This window comes from Phocoena phocoena, chromosome 8 (genome assembly GCF_963924675.1).
Source record: "Phocoena phocoena chromosome 8, mPhoPho1.1, whole genome shotgun sequence".
Lineage (NCBI taxonomy): Eukaryota > Metazoa > Chordata > Mammalia > Artiodactyla > Phocoenidae > Phocoena > Phocoena phocoena.
Genome location: NC_089226.1, coordinates 68,573,554 through 68,596,586, shown reverse-complemented (window position 1 = coordinate 68,596,586; position 23,033 = coordinate 68,573,554). Strand labels below are relative to the sequence as shown.

General features: G+C 47.0%; 1 protein-coding gene across 1 annotated transcript in view; it reads right to left on the bottom strand.

Moving 5' to 3' along the window:
* Window positions 1-3,619: 3,619 nt before the first annotated feature.
* Window positions 3,620-23,033, bottom strand: part of SPON1 (spondin 1) — a 273,019-nt gene continuing 253,605 nt past the window's right edge. The window contains exons 8-16 of the mRNA XM_065881683.1: window positions 16,199-16,400; window positions 15,072-15,212; window positions 14,544-14,619; window positions 13,359-13,541; window positions 10,910-11,080; window positions 10,659-10,826; window positions 9,625-9,789; window positions 7,122-7,385; window positions 3,620-5,261 (exon numbers count right to left, since the gene is read on the bottom strand). Of these exons, the coding sequence (XP_065737755.1) occupies window positions 5,098-5,261; window positions 7,122-7,385; window positions 9,625-9,789; window positions 10,659-10,826; window positions 10,910-11,080; window positions 13,359-13,541; window positions 14,544-14,619; window positions 15,072-15,212; window positions 16,199-16,400 (1,534 nt within the window). The 3' untranslated portion in view covers window positions 3,620-5,097. The remainder of the gene's footprint in view (window positions 5,262-7,121; window positions 7,386-9,624; window positions 9,790-10,658; window positions 10,827-10,909; window positions 11,081-13,358; window positions 13,542-14,543; window positions 14,620-15,071; window positions 15,213-16,198; window positions 16,401-23,033) is intronic.

Genomic DNA, 23,033 nt, shown 5'->3' with positions numbered 1-23,033 from the left:
GACACTTGCCCACCTGTGATTATTTTGTCTGTCTTGTCTGACCTGTACCTTAATATCGTAAGCTCTGTGAGGGCAGAACTGTGTCTTTTGGGTTTACTGCTTTACCCACTTTGCCTGGCGTGTGCAGAAAACCATTTGATGAATGGATAAGGAGCACAGGCAACCTTCTGGTGATAGAAATAAAATATATGGTGATTGTGGCAGTTACATACAGCGTTAGTCCAGAAGGCACTGGGGAATGGGGACTGGAGCATGAAAGAGGAGGCAGGGGCTAAAAGTGCAGATTTGGAATTGATCTATTTTGAGCTAATGATTGAGGAGGTGGGAGTGGATTGAGATAGGAGGTGTGTTTGAGAGAAGGTCCAGGGTAACACTTTTGGGGAGAATGAACACTTAGGAAATTAAAAGATGAAAAGGCAGGAAAAAGCCAAGAGAAGCAGCCCATAATTGAAAAGACCCAGGAGACTATTGTCAAGGAAGCTGAAGGGTGGTAAAGAGCTTTGAGTGCTGTGCAAGGACTGGGGGGTAAGGGGCAGCAGTGCAGGTTTAGAGGTTGCTGATGAGTTCGAGAGATTTGTTTTGGTCAGTCTGCTTGGGGGACCAGATTATGGTGGGTTGTGGTGTGATTGGAGGAAAAGGAAGTGGGGGAAGTAAGTTTGGATTACTACTCGTAGAAATTCTGTGGCAAAGTCAGAGGGTGATGGGGCAGTTGAATTGCTTGATAGGGTAGGATGTTAGAGGCATAAGAAGAAGAGCCAGTGCAGGGCACTCGGTCATAGACACGTAGGTATGCAAATCTGGAAGCAGCTATTACTGTTGAGGTACAGAAGCATTTGAGAGATTCAGAAGCTTGTGGTTCGCAGGCTTTCTGACTGGTGAGTGAGAATGGCGTCGTGCAGTGCCGCTTAGACTGAGGTAAAGGGCCCGTTTAAAAAATGTTTAACCTTCACCATCGTGGAATGATACAATTTCCTAATGTAATACAAAACATGAACTGTTGGAAAAATAATCATACTCTCGGATATTGTGGCAATATCAAATTACTATAAAAGTTTCTGAATGCTTTTAATTTCTGCCTCTCATTGTAGGATGGTAACGAACAGTTTGTGGATGCTCCCAGGCTGCGGTCTCTCTTCCAGTAGCACTAATGTAGTAGGTGAGGGAGCAGGAGATCCAGGTATTTTTCTTGAGTGGCCCATCTGAGTTCTTAGATGGGCTAGTGAGTTCCAGGTTAAGATCACCCAGTAGGAGTCGCATGCTAACACTAGCAAAAAGTAGAGACTCTACTTTTATAAACTCCAAGTGGAGTAAACAAGTCAGTAGCCTTGAATAAGATGTTGGCCCCTTTCCCTTCTAATACTTAAAATTACTTGAAGTAAAGGAAAACTGTTTAAACACATAACAGTTAAACTATGAGGATTACTACCTTAAATAGGAGTCCTGTTAAAATACGAGAACTTTTACCAATCAGTTCTAAAGCCAGGAAGTAGTTAAAGCACACATTCTGAGTTTTATGAAGAATTCAGAGCAATATGAGAAAGTGATAACGATAGATAATGAATGCTATCTCCCGTTAGGACATTACGTTGAGTGAAGTCTGGAATCGCGTTTTGCTCTGATGATGGCTGGGTAGAAGTATTGCATGTGTATTTTATTGGTCAGGACACTTAAGAGTCATAAGTGATAGAAATGCAGCTCAAGCCAGCTTCAGCACAAAGTGGGCATTTCTTGGTTTATGAGGAAGCAGGAGACTGGCGGGGTAAAACACATTCAGTGAAACTACTGCCAGGTTACCATCAGAACTCACTTTCAGGATGGGAACTGGCTAATTGTGGAGGTGGGGGAGAGAAACCCTTCAGTGTGAGAAAGCTTGTGACCAAGCCTGAGGCCAGAAAAGGTAAAATAACAGCAGTGGTTTGAAGCCAGGCTACCCGTGCTTAACCGTTGTACAACTCCTTCCTCTGCCGACAGAGCGTACTGACAGTGTTTCTAAAGCAGGGATGCCATCATTTAAATTTGACATTTTAGTACAGATCTTTTGCTCACAGATTTCAAAAGATTTAAATTGAAAAATTGTCTTCATGCTCACTAGCATTCAGCTGCTATTTATAGTTTGTTACAGTATCTCACTCTTTTTCAAAAGGGACTATTTTCGTTCATTCTCCCTGCTTTGGGCAATATGAAAACAAAATGAATTGTCTGTTATGAAAATTAATAGCACCAAAGAGTGCAATGTCTTGTCTTCCGTGACTCTGTGTTGTAATTAGAGATTAAACATTTATATTTAGTCTTATTTGGACAGTACTGTCCATTTCCTTAGGATATAAATATTTAACTCGGCGGGGGAGGGAAAGGACTGCACAGTCCTAGTACAGTTTAATATTTAACTCCTTTAAACTGAAACATGGGCTGTTAGGTCACAGAAATAATTTGACATTGTGAATTTTTGTCTTGCCGTTTTAGCCATGGACTTGACCTGGACTAAGTTTCTGGAGAATTGTTGTCATGTGAGAATGTGTAATGTATCCTTACTTCCTGGACGAAGTACACAGACCTTGACTATGCCTAAAACACGTTTAATACACAAAGTTCAAATTAAAAAAAGCACAAAATTGTTTAAATTTTTTCAATTCTGGGTCTGAAGAAGCCCAGGCTTTATTCTTATTTGCTACAACAGATTTCCTTCAAATAATGCATTGGCAAGGTGACAGGTGAGTGACCCCATGTCTGGTTGGGGAATATATCGCTGAACTTATTTTCATCTTAAAATGTGGATGTAAATTGGCGTCCAAGTGGTTTGGCATTGATGAAAAAAATATACACAACAATTACAGTTGTTCTTTATATGGCAATTTTTAACTGGGTGTCTTATGATCTGTTTACTATCTCAGGTATCTCAAGTCCAAACAAATTTCATTTTTGTAGTAAAAAGTCTTTATTTCCAAAATGATTGGTTAGCCGGAGAAACTATAAACCACCTAACACAAGACTTTGGTAAGAAAGATTTGATGTTTCTTAAAAATTCCCCCTTGCAAACAAAAAAAGAAAGAGTTAACACTTATGTAACAAGAAACATGTTACCCATTCTCAGCCATTAACCAGGTGCCTGGTTTTAAGTCTCCAAAATTTGGATTAAAAATGGGACCAAATAAGAACATGAGCTACTAGGGTGGCTTGTCCTTAGAGTTACTTAGGAATATACATTATATGGAACTTTGATGATTTTCATGGGTTGAGAGGAAGGATGCGTCTGGGTAGCTAAGAGTAGTGTTGCAAAAGCGAGCAGATTCTGTATGAGGACTTTTTTTTGTCCAAGTAGAAATTAAACTTCTTATTTCTTTAAATTTTGTGCTGCTTTGTGGAAGGAGAAAGCAGTTCACTTAAGGATTTAAAAAATAACGTTGGAAACAACTCAAACCTCCAGAGAGCTCAGGAATTGGTAATAGTGGTCCCTCCAGAATGAGGGTGCAAAAGGCATATCCTTTGCGGACTCTGATTGAAATGGAAACAATTGTTTGTTAAAAGGACCCAACCTTCTGAACACTGAATTAGTTTAAAACTAAAACACAAAAGACAGACCCAATGAGTTTTTTATTGAACATTCTCTCTTGTGTTAAAGAAAATAGTACAGATTCAAGGCTATAGCATATATATATGTTGTGTTTGGAATATCCTGATGTGTTTAATGCAGATTCTTAAAGTAGTGTATTCAAAGCAGTGTATGCATCTCATCCATGGTACATATTTGGATTAAGCACGATAAAGAAGGCCTGCAACAGAAATGAAACGGTAATTTTAACAATGAATGAGTAACAACTGCTGATGGACGCAACTCGGTAAAATGACCTTTTACACTAATCCTTGATAGTCAGTCTCCCTGAATTTGGTGTGCTTATGAGTGCTCGGAAGGGGATGGAAAACCATGATCTTTCTCTATGGTTGTGTCAGAGGACCAGACCCCTGGTGTGGAGGGCTGACGTAGGTTTGACTTCCCACCAGATTTTACGGCCAAGCTTGATTCTGCAACATTCCTTTCTCCCTAGATTTGTCGTCTTTCTTGGCCTCTGAAACACTTTTTCTAAGAAACCCTCTCAAGTACAGAGATAGTATTTCTGTTGAAGGACTGGCTTGGTGGGCTGCAGACAGATTTAACAAAATGTTTGCATAACTGAAAAAATGTTTTCTTGTTAAAAACTGGTTTGAGAACTTAAAAGTCTGTGTCGGAAGATTTTAAAAACTCAGGTTTGGGACTGCTTATAGAGGCTAGTTTTGCTGCCTTGGCCTTGGTTCTAGTCAGGATCTAACATCAGAAGGTTCGTAAGGCTGGCTTCCTAAGAGAATTGTGTCCAAAACCCCAAAAAGAAGGGAAAAATGATCTCTAGACTTACTACCTTTTACCTCAGGTATAAGAACTGGTTACTTTATGTTCAAATAAAGTAGCCATCATTTCTTTCCTCTGGGGCATCAAGAACCAATATTAGGGGTTGAGATACATACGCATTTCTCGGTGAAAGAAGAAAAGCCACCCACCATCAGTGCTTCTCTTCATGTCTGCCAGCTGTTTTCCCCAAGAACTGTTGATGACTGAGGAGACTCAACAACGGGCCCTAAAGTTCCACTAAATGAGAAGAGACGAGCAAACAATAGTTTCCTGCAAGAGGGAGCAGGCCAGACGAGAATGAGGGGAATCTGCACTCCACCTGACGGGGACTGTCTCCCCCATGCTGCGCCCCGGCACCAGGCACAGAGTCATCTGCAGACAGTTGCCTCTCCGTGTGCAGGAGGCCGGGGTCTTTTTCCTGCCACCCAGGTGGGTGCTCCAGAGGGACACGTTTCCATTCAGTACAGGTGGCTGACACTACTCGTGCTGGATGAGGGCTGGCTGAGGATGAGGGAGCACCCCCTCAGTCTGTGCCCACCAAGAAGTGTACAGAAGGATGTCCCTGGCATCCACAAGACTACTGGGCAGACCACACTGCAGAAATGAAAACTAGTGTACACGATTTAAATTGCCTTAAACAAACAAGCAAACAAACAATCCAGCCATTGGTGACTCTGAGGGGTCTAGAGTGCAGCCCTGGGAAACGTGTACCCTTGTTAACACGGGTGGACATGGCATGCTCTGATCTCCTTCTTGTCTTTGCAGCTGGTAAACTGGGAGCTTTTGAACCTTTTCTTTACAGTCATGTAGCGTTCCTGGATCCCGCCTCCACACAGTTTGGTGCATTCTGACCAGGCTGTCCATGGGCGCATCCTGCAGCCTGAAAGCATGAGAAGACCTGGTTAGGCCAGCAGACACGAGGAAAGAACAAGGAAGCTGAACTCCAGTAAACAGCTGTCAAACTTAGTTGGTTGTCTGGGCTTTTCTGCTCTTGTATGTAACGATTTGTTGAATTAAATAATGGCTAGAGTCCTTATTAGGGACTGTTAGCTTATACGTGACAGACTGCAGAAATTGGCCATAAATACTTTGCAGCTCTTCCCCATTGAGGGGCAGAGTCTGCTTCTCCACCTCTTGAATCTGGGCTTGGCTCTATGACTTGCTTTTGGCCAATGGGACATGAGCAAACACGGCTTGAAAATAGTTGTCGGGAACCTTTCCACCACTATGCAAGCAAGCCTGGCTATCTGCTGGAGAGACCAAGTGGAGAAAGGCTCCAGAAACACAGGTGAGGCCAATCTAGACCTTCCAGCCCCAGCTGAGCCACCACCTGACAGTAGCAACTTGTTTGTTTTGGGGTGGCTTGTTAATGCTGCAGCCACTCAAGGAGCAGTTAACCACTCTCTCTTATGCTTTGCTCCCCCAGGTACTTAGCCTCTCAAGTACTAAGTTAACTCAGGTACAATTGATTATTTTTCCTGTGTAAACAGACATGACTTTCTCAAAGAAAACTTCCCTGACCCCAAGGTGAGATCTTTAAAAAAAAAAAAACAACAGTGCTTCCATAGCACTCTATACATTACTCCATTGTAGATCCAATTAATTACATTTATGATTATCCAGTCAATACTACGCTGAGCTTTATGTCATAGTGCCTGCCTGGAACATAGTTGGGCATAATGTTTGTTGACTGGCCAACTGACTGCCATGTGCAATAGACAACTTTTTTTTTTTTTTTTTTTTTGCGGTACGCGGGCCTCTCACTGCTGTGGCCTCTCCCCTTGTGGAGCACGGGCTCCGGACGCGCAGGCTCAGCGGCCATGGCTCACGGGCCCAGACACTCCGCGGCATGTGGGATCTTCCCGGACCGGGGCATGAACCCATGTCCCCCGCATCGGCAGGAGGACTCTCAACCACTGCGCCACCAGGGAAGCCCTAGACAACATTTTGATATGGGAACAGCTCCCTAGTGGAAAGATAGTGAACTTGAGGTAGCTCCGCATATCTGCACTTCTCTAGTCCTAGATGGAGCTGTAATGTCTTAAGGAAGAGAAGAGAAAAGAAAAAAAAAGGGGTGATTTGAGCTGCACCTTTAAAAATAGAAACCCATTAACCTTGACGTATACGCGGCACCTTCCTTACCCACTCCAGGGAATCCAAAGACCGGCATCAATTGGCCTGGACCCAAGACTGACCACGGATCTTCCCAACTACCATTTCACCATTTTGCTGATGATGTCGCACTCACTCTTGGCTTGGATCAGCTTATTCAGCAGTGAAGCTCTAGGTGGGATCTTTTTTTTTTTTAAAGTCCTGGAACTCCTTCAGTTATGCAGGAGGAGGGGGGACACAATCTCTCTCTTGGGCTACAGAGTAAACTTAACCAGCCTCTGTGCCTCTGTTTTTGCCACCTCCAAACCACTCAGCACAGGCCTGTTAAAGTCACGCTGTTGCTTAAAACCTTCACCTACAGAATCAAGTCATCAGCAGGCCTTTCATGGTCTGGTCCCTACCCTACCTCTCCAGCTTGGTTTCCTGCCCCACCTCTGCCATACTCTGTGTTCCTTCTGCCTTCCACTTACTACTTGAACATATCTTGCTCTTTGGTATCTCAGTGCCATTGTAATGACTACTCCTGCTGCCTGGCATGCCCTTGTTTTACTGGCAAACTCCTACAAGTTCTTCCAGACCCACTCTGCTTTGACATCTCCCTGAACGCCAGCCTCACACTTGGCAGTACCTGGAAACTGGTCCCCGTCGGACTCCTCCCTCAGCTGCTCACTCCGCCGGCTCTCTCGGGCCTCCCTCCAGCGCAGCTTCTGGATGGATGGATTTCGGAGGCATTTCCGGATGCGGCACTTTTTCCGCTGCAGTGTCTCCAGGCAGGGTGCACCTCCAAACTGAGGCTCCATCTGGATCGTGCGGGTTCGAATCATGTGGCCTTTCCCACATGACTTGTTACATTCCGACCACTGGGACCACTCGGTGAGCTCACAGTCAATGGCTGGCAAGACACAGATGGGCGTGAGTATATCTCATGTCTGAAACAAGATACGGTCACTTATTTTTGTTTTTTTTTTTTTACGGTACGCGGGCCTCTCACTGTTGTGGCCTCTCCCGTTGCGGAGCACAGGCTCTGTCCTGATGCACAGGCTCAGCGGCCATGGCTCACGGGCCCAGCCGCTCCGTGGCATGTGGGATCTTCCCGGACCGGGGCACGAACCTGTGTCCCCTGCATCGGCAGGCGGACTCTCAACCGCTGCGCCACTGGGGAAGCCCCCAAGATACGGTCACTTATACTCTCCTTTGAACATCTCAACACAAGCCTATGGGAAATGCAAAGCAGGTGCTGTTACCCCGTTTTACAGAAGAAGAAACTGAGGCTCCAAGAGGCAGACTGACTTTATCCAGCCCACACGGTTGGTAAGCAGTAGATGCAGGATTGGTGCCCAGATCAAAACCCACATGCTACGCCCTCTTTATGATTTGAGGAGGCTTTTGGGGGGACCTTGAAGATTAGTTCAAAACCTCTTGCCTTGCTCTCTAAGCTTCTAGAATATTGTCAAATTAGCCTCAAGTGGCACAGACTAGCTTCCCACAGCCAAGGACCCTGATTTTCTGAGGGAAGGCACAGTTCACTGGTGCCATTTTCCAGAGCTGCCCCCGTGGACTAATACTAAGGACATTGTGACTTCTGCAGTAAGACCCAGGCAGTGTTTCTTGTTCTCGATATCATCCTGGGGCTTATGTATGGCAGTCTGCAAAAAACACAGGAGTCAGAAATAGGAAATTCAGTAGAGAAGAGGGGCAGTAGCAAGTGGTGTCATGGTTTGTCATGGTAAGAGATCCAGCACAGTCTTCTCATTAAGCCAGCATCTCACAAATGTGGACGAAAGCTAACCCATTAGAGTGATTCTCAGGATGCTTCCTAGGGAGGCAAATGATTTCCAAACTCTGCTTCCCTTGCAAAGTGAGGGCCCGGCTGGATGGATCTAGGAAAAGCTCATTTTGTTCATGGTCTTAGGCCTTTTCTCCCTGTGGGAGCTCAGGCAGCTTTCCCATCTGCAGCATGGGGATAATGTTATTTTTCTCATTAGGTTGTGAGAATTAAGTAATGCTCTCAGCCCAGTTTCTGGCCCACAGTAAGTGTTCCATAAATGTTCTTTTTCTTCTCCCTTCAATTCAGTGGACCCTGTGGATACAGAGTTTTGTTTAAGTCAGTAACAGTGTCTCAGAACATTCTGGAGCCCCAGCTCTGGTGAGCTGTGTTGAACACGGGGTAGATCTTAGTAAAAGCCCAAGGCTTTGTTTAGTTTGACGGTCTGGGTCATCTCCACACATGACTTGGGCTAAAACGGCTCAGGAACTGTAATATGTAACATTGGTGGAGGTCTGCACTTCCCAAGTCCAGTGCTCGGCACTTTGTACCAATTATGTGGTGTAATTCTCAGAGCAACCTAGGAGGTTTTTCTCACTATTTTACAGATGAGGGACAGGGATGCTAAGTAGTGTGCTGAAGTTTACGCAGCCAGTAAGGGACAGAGCTAGGACCTGTCCCCAGGCACGCAGCCTGAGTAAGGGGAGGAAGCACAGAAGGCTGCAAGTGCATTTCAGAGAAAGCCCGAAAACAGGTCTTAGCAAGTGTGTCTGACTTTCCACCACCTGAAAGGGAAGCTCTCATGGAAGACTAGCCAGAAAAAAGGGGCTCTCCTTGGAAATTAGTCCCCAGATAATAAATTCACCCTCATCTCCTCTCAAATCTCTGTGAGATTTGAGAGGAGATGAGGGTGGGCATGCAGCTTTTGAGCTTGTTGACTTGCTGGCCTGTCTTCTTATCAAGGCTGCAAAGGTACAGGAGTCACTGGTTTAAAGTCTACCCTTTGGTCATGGGTAAATAAACTGGTCACAGGGAGGAGGAACAGAATTAAAAAGCTTGGAAAACCCCATGGGCCAGACAAGCCTCTAACTTGGGGGGGTGGAGAACTATGAAATACATTTTATTGAGCCTGTACTGTTTTCCATCTAAGCCTCCTGTTTAGACTTCACAGCCATTTACAATTTGGGTGTTTTGTAGATGGTTAGTGGGATCCCCTTTTACTACTGAGAAGATTGAGAGTTTAAATAACTTTGCTAACACAGAGATGCAGGGCCCAGCAAACAGTCATAACTGTACGAGCTAGCACAGGGCTGGTTAGCAGAAGGAGAGGAGGGGAGAGGTGCCTTCCAGGAGCTCTAGGACTTACGGCACTCGGGCAGCATGCACTTTTCCACTTGCTCCAGCGCCTCATTACAGTCCCCGAGTTCCGCTAGAGACTTGAGCATCCGCTGGCGGGTCCGCATGCCCTTCCCACAGGTCACGCTGCAGTCGCTCCACTCGGACCACGGGGACAGCAAGCAGGGGATGGTGTCTAGACCAAGAGCCAGGTTTGCCACTGAGAACAGGCTCCCTTTGCTTTCTTTGATCTGGTGCCCTGTACCCTTTGTCCCCTACTCAAGCCCCTTGAGTAAAGTGAAATTGACCAATGGGTTCAGATAACTGAAGTAACCCCCCCGCCCCGGGACCAGGAGTGGCTCCACAGGCCACTAACTGCTGCTGTTGTCACTCTCCTGCATCTCCTCTGATCCAGCTGGTGCTCATGATGTGGCATCAGATGTGGCTCAGTAATAGGAATACACAAGTCCCACTTGAAACACCCGTGAGGGTCTGAGTAGGATCTTACTAGAGACAGAAACATCCCACGTGCCCCAAGAACCATGCACTAAAAGATAGGCTCAATGATGTGTTTTTGGACACTTTGGTGCTGAAATCGCTAGAATGTGTATGTACTTGGCTGTGTGTGTACATCTGTGTAGTGATGTGTGGGCCTGTGTGCATCTGTGTGTAGAGGAGGGGTTGTAATGCTTTATGAGGCCACAGGCAAGTCCCCACATAGAACGAGAATGAGGGGGTCTGTGATGACTTGAGGAATGCACAACCTGCCTACATGTATTCCCCCCCTCCAAAAAAAAGATACTATGGGGCCCTATAAAACACAGCTACAGGTGAATTCTATCCAGAGGCCACCAGTTTGCCACCCCAGCATTGCTCAGAATGCCTCTCAAAGGAGGCCACTCTCTGGGTCTGGATGATGTCCTCACACCTATAGCTCTCGCTCCTAGAAGTGCCCTGCAAGGAAGGGGGGGGGGGTCCATATTTCCTCTTGCACCTGCCCAGCCTTGACAGTGGTAATAGTAAGGGCTGCTGTGGTCCTCTGTCCCCTCTCCCACGCCCACTCACGGCACTCGGGCATCATGCACTTCTCTGCCTGAGACGTCTCAGCCTTGCACATGGAGCCGTCCGCCGGGCTCATCTTGACCATGCGGTGCCGCTTCTTCATGCCCATCCCGCAGGTGGCGCTGCACTCGTCCCACTCGCCCCACTCGGTCATCAGGCAGCTGCTGGGAGCTGGGAAGTCCGGCAGTGTTTAGCGTCGCCTTGGCAGCCTCGAGAGCCCCGCGCCCGCCCCTCCCGCCCGGCACCCCACTCACAGCACTCCTCGTTGACCGTGCACTTCTCCGTCTCCTCAGTGGGCAGCGTGCACACGGAGCCGTCCTCCGGGAACTGCTTCACGTACCTCTCCCGGGACCGCATGCCAGTGCCGCAGGAGATGCTGCAGGGCGACCAGGTGATCCACTCGGACATGGTGCAGGTGGAGCCGTCTGCAACACAGGAGCAGATACTGCAGACCGGGCGCCACGACGCCAGGATCCGCACGACTAACCGAACTCCCCAAAGGCGGGCGTCAAGAAGGCCAGGTGGCATTCAGGGGCAGTTAGGCAGTTGAGGATGGAAGTCGACATAAACGGCACACATCTTTAAACTAGGAATTGTTCTTTAAAGGAAGTGCTTTTTTCCAGGTGCACGGAGCACTCGTGATTACTCCTTGTCTCGTGACGACACATTTGAAAGATGGTTGGATGGATAGGAGTGTGTGTGTATGTGTGTTTGCCTGTTCTAAAGAAGAGGGAAATGAAGTCATCCGTCCACCCATCCATTTACTCAGGTCAGTAAATCTTTACTGATTGCTTAGTGGTATGTACTGAGGTTAAAGAGATGTGTAAGATACGGATTTTGATCTACTCCAGAACGAGAGATGGGCACATAAACTGCAAAACAGACATAAGCCCAGTGGATTGGAATGGGGACGCTCCTTGGAGTTCTGGGTGAGATTTCACAGAAGAGGGCACATCTGAGTGCACTTTTGTTGGGTAGAGAATATCTGTATTTAAGGTGAAGGGAACAGCTCCTGCAATAACCTGTACCGAGTGTACTGTGTGTGGCACTGGGAGATGAAGCTAGAAAGAAGGACTGAAGTCAGAGTGTGAAGCCTCCTGCACATGTCCGCAGGCTGTCACGTGCACATGGATGATGCCTACACATTGTTACTGAACCTGTGGACAGTGTTGCTAGACAGTGCTTGCTGGCGGTGCAGTAATAAAGATGGCTGGAACCCACATCAGACACAGGGAAATTCTGACACGTCCTACAATGTGGATGAACCTGCAGACATTATGCTGAGTGAAATAAGCCAGTCACAAAAAGACAAATACTGTATGATTCCACTTATATGAGATACCTAGAATGGTCAGTTCTTAGAAAGTAGAACGGTGGTTGCCAGGGGTTGGGGGAATGGAGAGTTAGTGGTTAATGGGTCTACAGTTTGTTTTGCGAGATGAAAGGAGTTCTGGAGATAGAGGGTGGTGATGGTTGTGTGCGTGTGTGTGTGTGTGTGTGTGTACACAATACCACTGAACTGTACAATTAAAAATAGTTAAGTTGGTCAACTTGATGCTGTGTACCACCAAAACTACACCACCAGGCAGAGCCCAACATGTTTCAGAATTGTCATTACCTCCTGGGAGCCACCTGAACTCCACCCCTGTAGAGGGGGTGGTTAAAGATCTCATTTCCCACTGCAGGCCACAGACAGCCCACCCATCTGCCTCCCCTCAACCCCAAGAAAGAGAAAGCCTCCAGCGTTGCCAGTCCTGTCACAACTTCCTGCCTGCCTGTTCGTAGGCATGGCCTGTGCATGCAGGGTTCACTCCTTTCTGAAGTGCCTTATCATGGGCACAAACAGCAATAAACCACTGTGGAGTGCAGCCAGGAGAGGTATTTAAGACTGTGCCCCAGGAAGAGCCAGAGTCAATGACCTGCAGTGGTGGGTGAGCTTTCTTCAGTTATCCTCAGCTTGGAAATGGTTTTCTTGCTGCCATAAACCAGCCCAGTCTATACATTCCTTCCTTTTGCCTTGTTACACCTCTGAGACAGTTAAGATCAGAGCACAGAGTATAGATCTGTTCAGTCAGAGAGAGGAAGTGTACACTGGAAAGTAGGCAGCTGGCCTTTGCACAGCAATCAGAGTAGTGCCATGTTGAAGCCTGAGCCATCGTGACATGGGTGGTTCAAGCTTATAGTTCAAGCCTGACCTTTGACCAGTTACAGAATTGCTGCAGTCAGTCCAAAGGTCCTGACGCAAGGAACTGAGGGCTCTGACCCAGGCTGAGGTAGGACGTGCACGGGGTCCACGAATGACACAGAATTAGGGCAATGATTTAGATTCAATCTTGGCCAAGCTGTTCACCTGTTTCTTAAAAAGAGGTTGAAGTTAAGGCCCAGAAGCAGGCAGCTTGCTATCTGTTGTTTGTCATAAGTAAGATGTGTGCTAGCTCTTCAGTAACTTGTGTCTCTTTTCTTCCATGGCTGGGGGGTATGGTGGGGGGGTCAGTTAATCTCAATTCTTTTGATGTCCTAAGACATGTCTGTGTTCACAGCCCTCAAGATACTGTTGGACATGGGAGTCTGCCCTTGGTGGTTCCCACTGACAAATACAGTCAGGGTCCTAGTGCCCCACTGGGGGGGTGCTACCTGACCAGCTATGAGAGGCTGGCACGGCCAGGCAGGACCCTCCCTTCCTGAGCCTGGGTGTCTCGTCACCTTCATCGCTGCAGCCCGGGCCCGTGCAGGGCTGAAAGTCCTGGGTGTCGGGACAGGGGACACTGAGGTCCAGCTGCGCCTTCAGCATGCGCTGCCGCATCCGCTTGCCTTTGTCGCAGGTGGAAGAGCTGCAGGCGGACCACGGGGACCAGTTCGAGTAGATGCAGGTTTCGGGGGTGTCATCTGGAAAGAGTATGTGACATGGTTTTCCTGGGAGCCTGTGGAAGCTGTGACTGGCCCTCTCTCCCCAGACGAGCTCACGCGGGGACAAGAAAATCCCCGCTGTCTGCCCAGCCTCCGGGAGCCTGGGTACTCCGGGGATGCAAGCAGCCATTCACTTGCCTTTCAAAATTATAGTTTGGGCATTCCACTAATAAAAATCTAAGTAACTTAATAAGGAAAGATTGTCTTACTGTCTCTTCCCCTCAACACATAAACACAAGCCCCTCACCCTGGCAGACATCGTTTCCACACAAATGCAGGCAAATCACAGGCAATTTGGGGGAAACACAGGTTTTTTCGTGTGGTGTTGCTCATCTTCCCAGTGACCCAGACAGTGTCATGATGAGAATAAGGGTGGCTACTGTTCACTGAGCACTTATCATGTGCCAGCATCATTCTAAGAACCGTATTTGTCTTATCCCGTTAGCTCCTTACCACAGCTCTCTACAAGGCGGGTTCTTCTATTATCCCCATTTTACAGTTGAGGAAACTGGTAGAAAGGTGGGCCTCTTGCCCAGGGCCACAGGAGGAGAGCCCAGCTTGTCTGGCTCCAGATCCTATGAGAGAACTTGAGCTGAAGCCAGGGCTCTGCCACCGCCTCCTGACTGTAGGGTCTGGGCTCACTTTCCTTGCTGGGGAAGTGGATGGACCCACTCCTGCCTCACAGGATAGTGAGAGAATCAAAGCAGAGAGTCATCCGTGAAGCCTGTGCAAATGCCATTTGCCTGATACTGTTGAATATATATTCCAGTGTCATACCTTCACGAATTCCCTTAGACTTTGTGCCTAGCCTTGGCCTTGTTTTGAATTATATTTCAAGCAGAAATCCACAAAGAAGGGATTACCAAATCAAAGGATATATTTGTGACTTTTAAAACATGTTAGCAAATTGCTTTCTCAAAAGGTAGTGTATGTTTAGTTCCCAATTTATGTTGCCACCCGCAACAAAGGAAGATGACTTACCTTCATCTTTCTCTTCTGGAGCCAGGTCTGCTACAATATCGTCAACATTGTCAGGTACAATATTGCACTGTTCCCCCTGCAAGAGGAATTTTACTTGGAGGGCTCACGTTAAAGAACGGAAAGTGTGGGGGAAAGATGAAAGAGGATATAAAATCGAAAGCCCAACCCTGTATACAGATCCTAGGCCATGGCGGAGTTCTGGCTCACTTTTACAACCTGACCGGTTAAAGAAATGGCAGTAAAGCCACAACTTCCCACTTCCTGACCCATGGCAGACATCAGCAGTTCATTATGGCATTCATGATGAAGCCTAGTTCCCTGGAGCACATCATTTGGTTGAGCGTCAAACTGTACCACCATGTTCATTTTGCTCATTTATATCTTATGAATAATTTGCATTCTAGAAACTCTGGTAGGCCCAGGAATTCCACATCCTGAATATGCCAGGGACCGCATGATTCAAGAGCTGAAAGGGGTCTGGTCTCCTGATGGGAAGGGTCTGTGCCAGGGTGAGCTCTAACCCAGTACCTTCCGAGCGATTCTCTCAATGACAACTCTGGCTACTTGAGTGATGGACCCGCCCTCTGGATCGTAAAAAGGACTCTGAGGATGGTCCAGGCTGGTCAGGGGTCGGATTTTCTCCTGGGGAATTGTGGGCTTGTTGGGTGACTGCAGTGGAGAAAACACAGATACAGAGAGTGGGAAATAAAACTGGTTAAAAACCACAAAGATTTGATATATGATCAGAACAAAAACCTTGAAAGGAATTTAACAAGTATAACTGCTATTTATATTTACAGAATTTTGTTCATGCCATGTGTTGTACATGAACATTTGTAGATCTATACTTTCAAATTCTCCCATGTACACAGTAGGATTATGCCCAGATGAAGATGCCGAGTTTTAGAGAGCCATTTCCAGCTAGGAAATTGCTGAACCAGGTTGGTCTGAATCCAGAGTTCTTCCCACTAGACCAGGAGTTGGCAAACTTGTCTGAGGAGGGTCAGATGGTAAATATTTTAGGCTTTGTGGGCCAACTGTGTCTGTTGCAACGACTCAACTCAGTTGCAGTGAGAAAGCAGCCCCAGACAACATGCGATTGAATGCGTGAGGCTGGGTTAGAAAACTCCAGGTTGCCCCCAAACCATAGTTTACCAATGTCTGTTCTAGATTGCTCTACCACTGGTTTTCTGATGATTCCAGATTTCGATGCAGTTGCTGTGCCGACCATATCTGGAAAATATTGACATTCAAAGGAGAATCCAAACTTCTTAGCCTGGCCATCCAGAAACCTTCGGAATCTGGCCCAGTTTAACACACGTCAACTTCCTGCAGTTCCCCATTCTCTCTCTCTCTCTCTCTCTTTTTGCCTCCATGCCTTTTGCCTGCTGTTCCTTAATGCTTACCTGTGAACTGCTCTTCAGCAGAGTCCCTTCCTGTGCTCTCCTGACCAGCTGCATGGACACTTCCCAGAGCCCGAGTCACACAGCATGTGAGTATGTGATGATGGGACCATGCTGGGCTCCCCTACCGCACTGTGAGTTCATCTGGTACAGAGCCTGGGCCAGACTCGCCTCCATGGCCAGGGCATCCAGAACAGGGCCAGACAAGGAGCAGACGCTCGGGGAGGTTTGTCACTCCAGGCGCACACGTACCTCATAGGTCACCCCACTGTCGGTGCCAGCGTCCCAGGGAATCAGGTCCTGCACCACTTTCTGGACCCAGCCGCACTCTTTGGTGCACAGATCCTCTGCGGACAGGCCCACATTCCAGTCGGGACTGGGGCCCATCATGGTCAGGAAGGACATTAAGTGGCGTGTCCTGTCCACTGAAAATTCAGCCGAGGGTGCTGCTCTCCTGGAAACCAAATACAGAGACCTTTACCTTCGGGGCCCTGGGGGTGCATGCTCTGAGGGACATTTGGCCAGACGATGGCTAAAGGATGACAGGGAGAGAAAGAAGGGGGATTCTCCCACTCGTCTCTGCCTTTGGCTGTTACTGGTTTCTCTCTCCAAGCCCATCCACACGTGGAGAGAAACCATATGCTACCACACTATCCTTTTTTGTGTGTGTGGTACGCGGGCCTCCCACTGTTGTGGCCTCTCCCGTTGCTTGCGGAGCACAGGCGCCAGACGCGCAGGCTCAGCGGCCATGGCCCACGGGCCCAGCAGCTCCACGGCATGTGGGATCTTCCCGGACCGGGGCACGAACCCGTGTCCCCTGCATCGGCAGGCGGACTCTCAACCACCGCGCCACCAGGGAAGCCCACGCTATCCATTTTTAATGTGTCTTCAGCACTTACTCTTATTTTGTGTTTTCTTATTTATTTGTTTAGCTGTTTATTGACTCTCATTTCTCACTGGAGCATAAGCTCTGGGAAAGCAGGGATTCTGTTTGCCTTCTTCACTGCTTTATTTCCAGTGCCTGGCACATCGTAGATGCTAAGCCAATGTTTTTGAATAAACGAATGAACAAATACTACGGGCTACGTCTGCGCCCAGCCGTATTGGAAGTGAGGTGAATTTGACAAAAACTGCTTAATGATGCCCCAAGCCTTTCCTTATACATTTTCATAGATGCCTCAGAGCAGACCTGGGGTAAGGATTATTGACTCCAATTTATGGATGAGGACACTGAGGCTCAGAAGGGTTATGTGATGTAACTTGTCTAGAGTCACAAAGTGAAGTGGCAGAACGGAGACCACAACCGAAGTCAATCTTAAATTCAAGGTCCAGGTTCTTTTCGTCATCAGTTTCTAAGTCCCCACCACCCCCAGCCCCACTTCACTCTCTAGAGCAACACTGTGCCATCAGAGGGATTATCTCCCCAGCCTGCTGCCTCCAGTGCCCCCAGAGGCTGCTCAGAGCAAGGCCCTGCCCTGGCAGCAGAGCTCACCCATCGCCTCACAGCTGGTTCCTTGGCCGTTTCCTCCAGTAGGCGAGCAGGGACCCAGCTGTAGAGCCAGACACCTTTGGCTGACAGCCCCCAAGCTGTGAGAGGCAGTTCTTCAACCTCTGTGTCCTCGTGTTGCTAAGACAAGGTCCTAGGAGTGGCCAGAGCTGTATGAGATCAATGGTGGCAGCCCACTGAGAGGCGTGGTGGGACAGCTATAGTCAGCCACACTTGGTGGCACACCTGCATTATTTTATTTTCTCTTCACGATACTCCTGTGGGGGTTAGAATTATCATCTCATTTTGTAAAGAAGGAAGGAAAGCGTATAGAAGTTAATAAACTTTGAGACGCAGCCGGTGAGGCTGAGGCATGAAGACGGCTCTGCCTGACTCTCCGCCCAGGCTGCCGATCACGGGGAATCCTTAGCTGGGGACCAACTCGTCTGTTCAGTCCGGTTGGCACTTGTTTGGGAGTCTCTGTGCCTGCCTGTTGGGACCAGCTGCTCCTGGCTGCCCTCATCTGTCCCCAGAAAGCGATGACTCCAGGCTTGCTTGGGCCCTGTGGAACTGGGCCCCTTGGGCAGGCCGGATGGGATCCAGCAACAAGCAGAGAAGGTGGGAAGCCTGGGTGTGCATCATCCCATATCACCTCTTAGAGCTGCGTATCCTTGGACAAATGACTAAACCTTTCTGTGCCTCAGTATCCAAATCTACAGAATGGGGATCCCCGTAACTTCTACCCCAAAGGGTTATTGTTAGCATTTAATGACAGAACTCGCATCCAGTACTTAGCTCAGTGTCTGGCACCTGACCAATTATTACTACAGTAAGTCCCCTACATATGAACCTTTAAGTCGCGAACTTTCAAAGACGCCAAATGTGCATTCCATCAGCATCAGGCGTGAGTGACACTGCAGCTCGCCCTCCATCTCCTATTGCTGACGATCCTTCAGCTCCGCCATCTCCCACCTCCTCTCCCTCCTCCAGGCAGTAACTCTCCTTGCCTGTTCACTCGATGCCACCTGTTGTACTGCACTACTGTGCTTTTCAGGGTACTGTGCTGTAAGATTAAAAATGTTTTCTTCATTTTTTTGTTTGTTTTTTATGTATTATTTTTCTGAAAACTATTATAAACCTACTACAGTACAGTGCTATATAGCCGATTGTGTTAGTCGGGTACCTAGGCTAACTTTGTTGGACTTACGAACAAGTTGGACTTTAGAACGCAGGAACGGAACTCATTCGTATGTAGGGGACTTACTGTATTACTGTTACTGGGTGAAGCAGCACTGAAGGGTCATCTGGAGATCAGGAAAGAGAGGCAAGGGGAGGGAGGCCTTCCTGAACGCACTTCTCACTTCAGCCTGATGCCCATGTAGGTTCTGGAACCTGAGTGGAGGAAGAGCCTGGCCTGAACCTGGCTTTGGCATCAGGACCCACGTGCACTTGCATCTGCCGGGAAGGCTCTCCTTCAGTGGCCTTCGAAGGTGGTCCTTGGACCAGAAACATCGGCGTCCTCTGGGAACTTGCTAGAAATGCGAATTATTGGGCCTCACCCCAGATTTACTTACAGACTGAGGGTAGGACCCAACACTTTGTTTTAATAATCCCTCCAGGTGATTCTAATGAGAATCACTGGTCTACTCATCTTCCAAGCCTCAGGTCACGAGTCACCTCATCCAGGAGCCTTTCTGATCCCCCGCACTGAGGCCAGTGTCTTTGGTCTGTATTTCCACACGCTCTGTGTAGGTCTCTGAGCTGTACCCTTTGATTGTCATCTCTTCCTCACTGTTTGGTCTCCCCCACTAGACTAGGAGCCCTTTGAGGGCACAAACCTGTTTCACAGCCATATCCCAATACCAGGTTTCCAGTGGGCCAGCTGAACAAGTAGATGTAGGATGACTTGAGCTCCACTACTTACTAGATCTTGGGCAAGTACCTCTCACTCATCCTCTTCCAGTCTCAATTTCTTCATCTGACATTACCCACCTGCCGTGTTGCTGTGAGGCTCAGATGATATGTTAGGAGGCCTTTATAAACTGCTAAAGTCCCACACTGCTATTTAGTTAGGTACAAATTGGGGGATTTCATTTCCTTTTCCCATGCATGCATTTTCTGGCATGTAGGTCATTGCCTTTAGCAGCTTCTTTAAAGACCTGGCTTCTACAACAATTGCAGTCTGGGGAGCTGCGGCATTGCTCACCTAGGGATTAACAGGACACCGTCTGGGGTCTGCCTTCCAGTAACTGCCTGGCAGAGGGCATGGGCATGTGGGCAGAGCGGGGCTGCTTGGCTATGGACCCCTCGGGAGTCCAGCAGTGCCTTGGAGGAAGGCTTCTCTTCTGTTGCCATAGAGACCAACCACTACACCTGTTACCTGCCCATCTCCCTGAGCATATGGTTGTGGGTCAGGTAGTCTTTCGTATCCTGTACCCCATGGATGAAGCTATTCATCATGACAACCTAAGAGGACAAAACCAGCTCTACTTGGGAATCCACAGCTGGAGAAACGAAACCAACCCCCATCCAACACACCACCCTGCTACTCTGCCCAGCTGAAGGACGGAACTATCTGAGAACCTCCTGTGTTTTACAAGGCTTATACAAATCATTCTCTGCTAATGCATTTTGGCCAAATCTGTAACCTGAGTGAGGTATCCCCCAGACCTTGGTAAGTGTTTCAAGGGGTAGAAAATTTGGGGCAACTGATCCCTGCACAAAACGCCTGACCTTAGGTTGGGTGATGTGGTCAATTTGGCTGTAAAAGCCTGGGAACGATTTCATAACATGTTCAGTTACGTCCTGCTCTTTTCTTGTACCCTTGACTGGAAAATTCATCTTCAGGCCCCCCAGCGTGAGGGGAGGAAATGTTTCCTGCCCTCACCTCAAATTGCTTAGGACCCCTGGTGTACCTTCCCAAAGCATGTTGAACTCACTCTTTCCTTGGAGTTCCTTGTTTAATTTCCATCTTCCCTGTTAATTTCCAAAAGAATAGGGACCATTTTTGTCCTGTTTACAGCTATATCCCGGTGCCTGGCTTAGAATTTGGCATGCGGTAGATTCTCCTCAAATATTTGTTGAAATAAATGAGTTAATCTAGGAAATGAATATGGAGCTCTTAACACTTCCTCTGGCCTATCAGACCTAATTTTAAAATTACCTCAAAGTATTTATTACTTCTATAATAAAAATGCTATTTAAAATAATGAAATGGATAAGAATATATGTGAGTTTTCTTTAGGAAACGCTAGATATGACTGGAATTCTTTAATTTGTCCAAACCATAATAAAAATTCTTACTCATGCCTTTCTTACATGCCATGTCTTCCCATATAAAGTATTTTATTAATTTGATCTTATTTTTCTATCTGGGATTTAAGTTTTTATCACTTTTCTGGCAAAGAGAATTGATCTGACCATACCATATAACAATATACTATAACGCATGATAATGAAAATGGTGTAATATCCAGGATAAGATAGAAATATAGATCAGTGGCACAGGCTGAAGATTCCAGAAACTTTAGGTAAGGACTCATATAAAATTGAGGGGGAGGGGAAAGATCATGCAACAAGTGGGGTTGGGCTAACTTAATTGCAGTTTAAAAAAATATGGTATTCACATGTAATATCACACACACACACACATCCCCCCAAACAGCAAAAACTCAGAGTTAAGTAAAAAACAACCAGATCACAGGGAAAAAAAGTCAAGTTTTTTGATCTGTTAGAGAAACGTTAATTTTCTCAGCTTTGAAACAATAAAAGCAATCACAAAAGTAATTGAATTATATACCAACTAAAAACATCTCCATAATGGAAACAACAGTGTTGAATTAGAAAGGAAAAATGACATGTTAGCAAAAATGTCTCCCTCTAGTTTGACTGACAAATGTTAATATCTATAGTATGTACAGAGCTAGTCCAAATCTGTAAAAAAAAAAAAAAAAAAAAAAAAAAACCAACAAAAAACACCACAATCCCAATAGGTAAAGGAAAGTTATGAACAGACAATTCACACCAGAAAAATGAAAACCAAATGAAGACAGAGATATCTTGTGCCTTTTTCCATTCAGAGAGGCAGCGTGATGTGGGAGAGAACAAAGGGGACTGGAAGAGACAGCTGGATCTGAGCCCTGGTTCAGTCACTTATTAGCTATGTGACAGCAGCTTTGACCTCGTCTCCCTTTACAATTACTAATCTGCAAAATGGGAGCATCCTCAGACCCACCCCAGGGCTTTTAGTGAGGAAATGGCTTATCATCGTGACTGGCACCATAAAAGGACTTGGTAAATGTTGATTTCCTTCTCACTCCGCTTTTCTAAACAAAGCTTTCAAAAACACGACGAAAGAAAAGAGGCAATAAAGGATTTTTATGGTCCTTCTAGAGACTTACTATATACCATTCTAAGTTACAGATCCATATCTGTGAGACTCAGGTCACTCATATGCTGAGTTCTGTCCTCTTGTTCGTTTCAAATAATCCTCAATCAAGAGCTTTCAAAGTTGCAGAAACTCAATCTCGACACTAGGCGGTGCTAGAGCCATTCACTAGGCTGAAGTCTGTGTGCCTGGAGGAAGGTTTCAGAGAGGTCTCTGCCTTGGACAACTCTGTTTATAACTTGGAGGCATCTAGGGCTCCGAGTCCATCTGGCCTGTTAGACCTCTACGTTCTCTAGTCCAAGGACAGTCTTCCTTTACAATCCTGGGGACATCAACGGACCTGGGCAGGTTCTACAGGAGACCGGGAGCACCCTGAAACTTCCAGCCCTGATTTGACAGAAAGATGCCTCTGGCCCCCTGGGAACCATGGCTGGGATGATTAAGGGGGCACGGACCCTCCAGAGGCATGATTTCTGGAAAGGGTGACCATGTCTCTATTTCACCTGCCTCTCATCTGTCTCACAAACAGATCTGTCTAAACAAAGGTTAATTAATCAGAATGGCTGGGAATAATTAAGGAGACTACAGTCCTTTAGAGGATTCATCATAAGGAAAGGAATAAAATTTATTTTTAGAAGTTCCAGTAATTCCTAACAGTCAGACTTAACTGGAGGAACTGGGTGGTGGAAATTCAGCATTGATTTGCAGGAAGCCTGGGCATTTTCTACTCAGGGGCCGGAAGAACTTGTGGAGGATGTGGCTTTTGCTCAGAATTTGTCCTTCCTGTCTCTACCTGTACTCTGGGCTTTTGGAGCCACAGCTTGATTTATTGAGCTAAACAAGTCAGCAGCTAATTTGTTCATTCATGGCTGTCCTTTGAGAAGTGGTCCTGGGGATAAAGATGAAGATCATTGAAAAACAAGTCAGTTTCTCTGGGCAGGACCTCACAAAGTAGGTCACCCTGGCTTTCCACTGGCCTGAAGGAGGCTGGAATCCCATTAACCTCAATAGAGCAGGCTCACGAGGAGGGGCAGGGCTGTTTCTGCAAAACAAAACTTGGCTGCTTGTAGGCTTCCTAATTTGACTTCCTAATGAGATTTGGAAGAGGAAAGGGGAGACTGGGGTATGGGAAAACCAAAGGAAAATTCCTTTCCCTTAACAAGCTGGTAGCGCTGAGTGGAGAGGCTTTGGGAATTTGGGAAATCTGAGTGTTT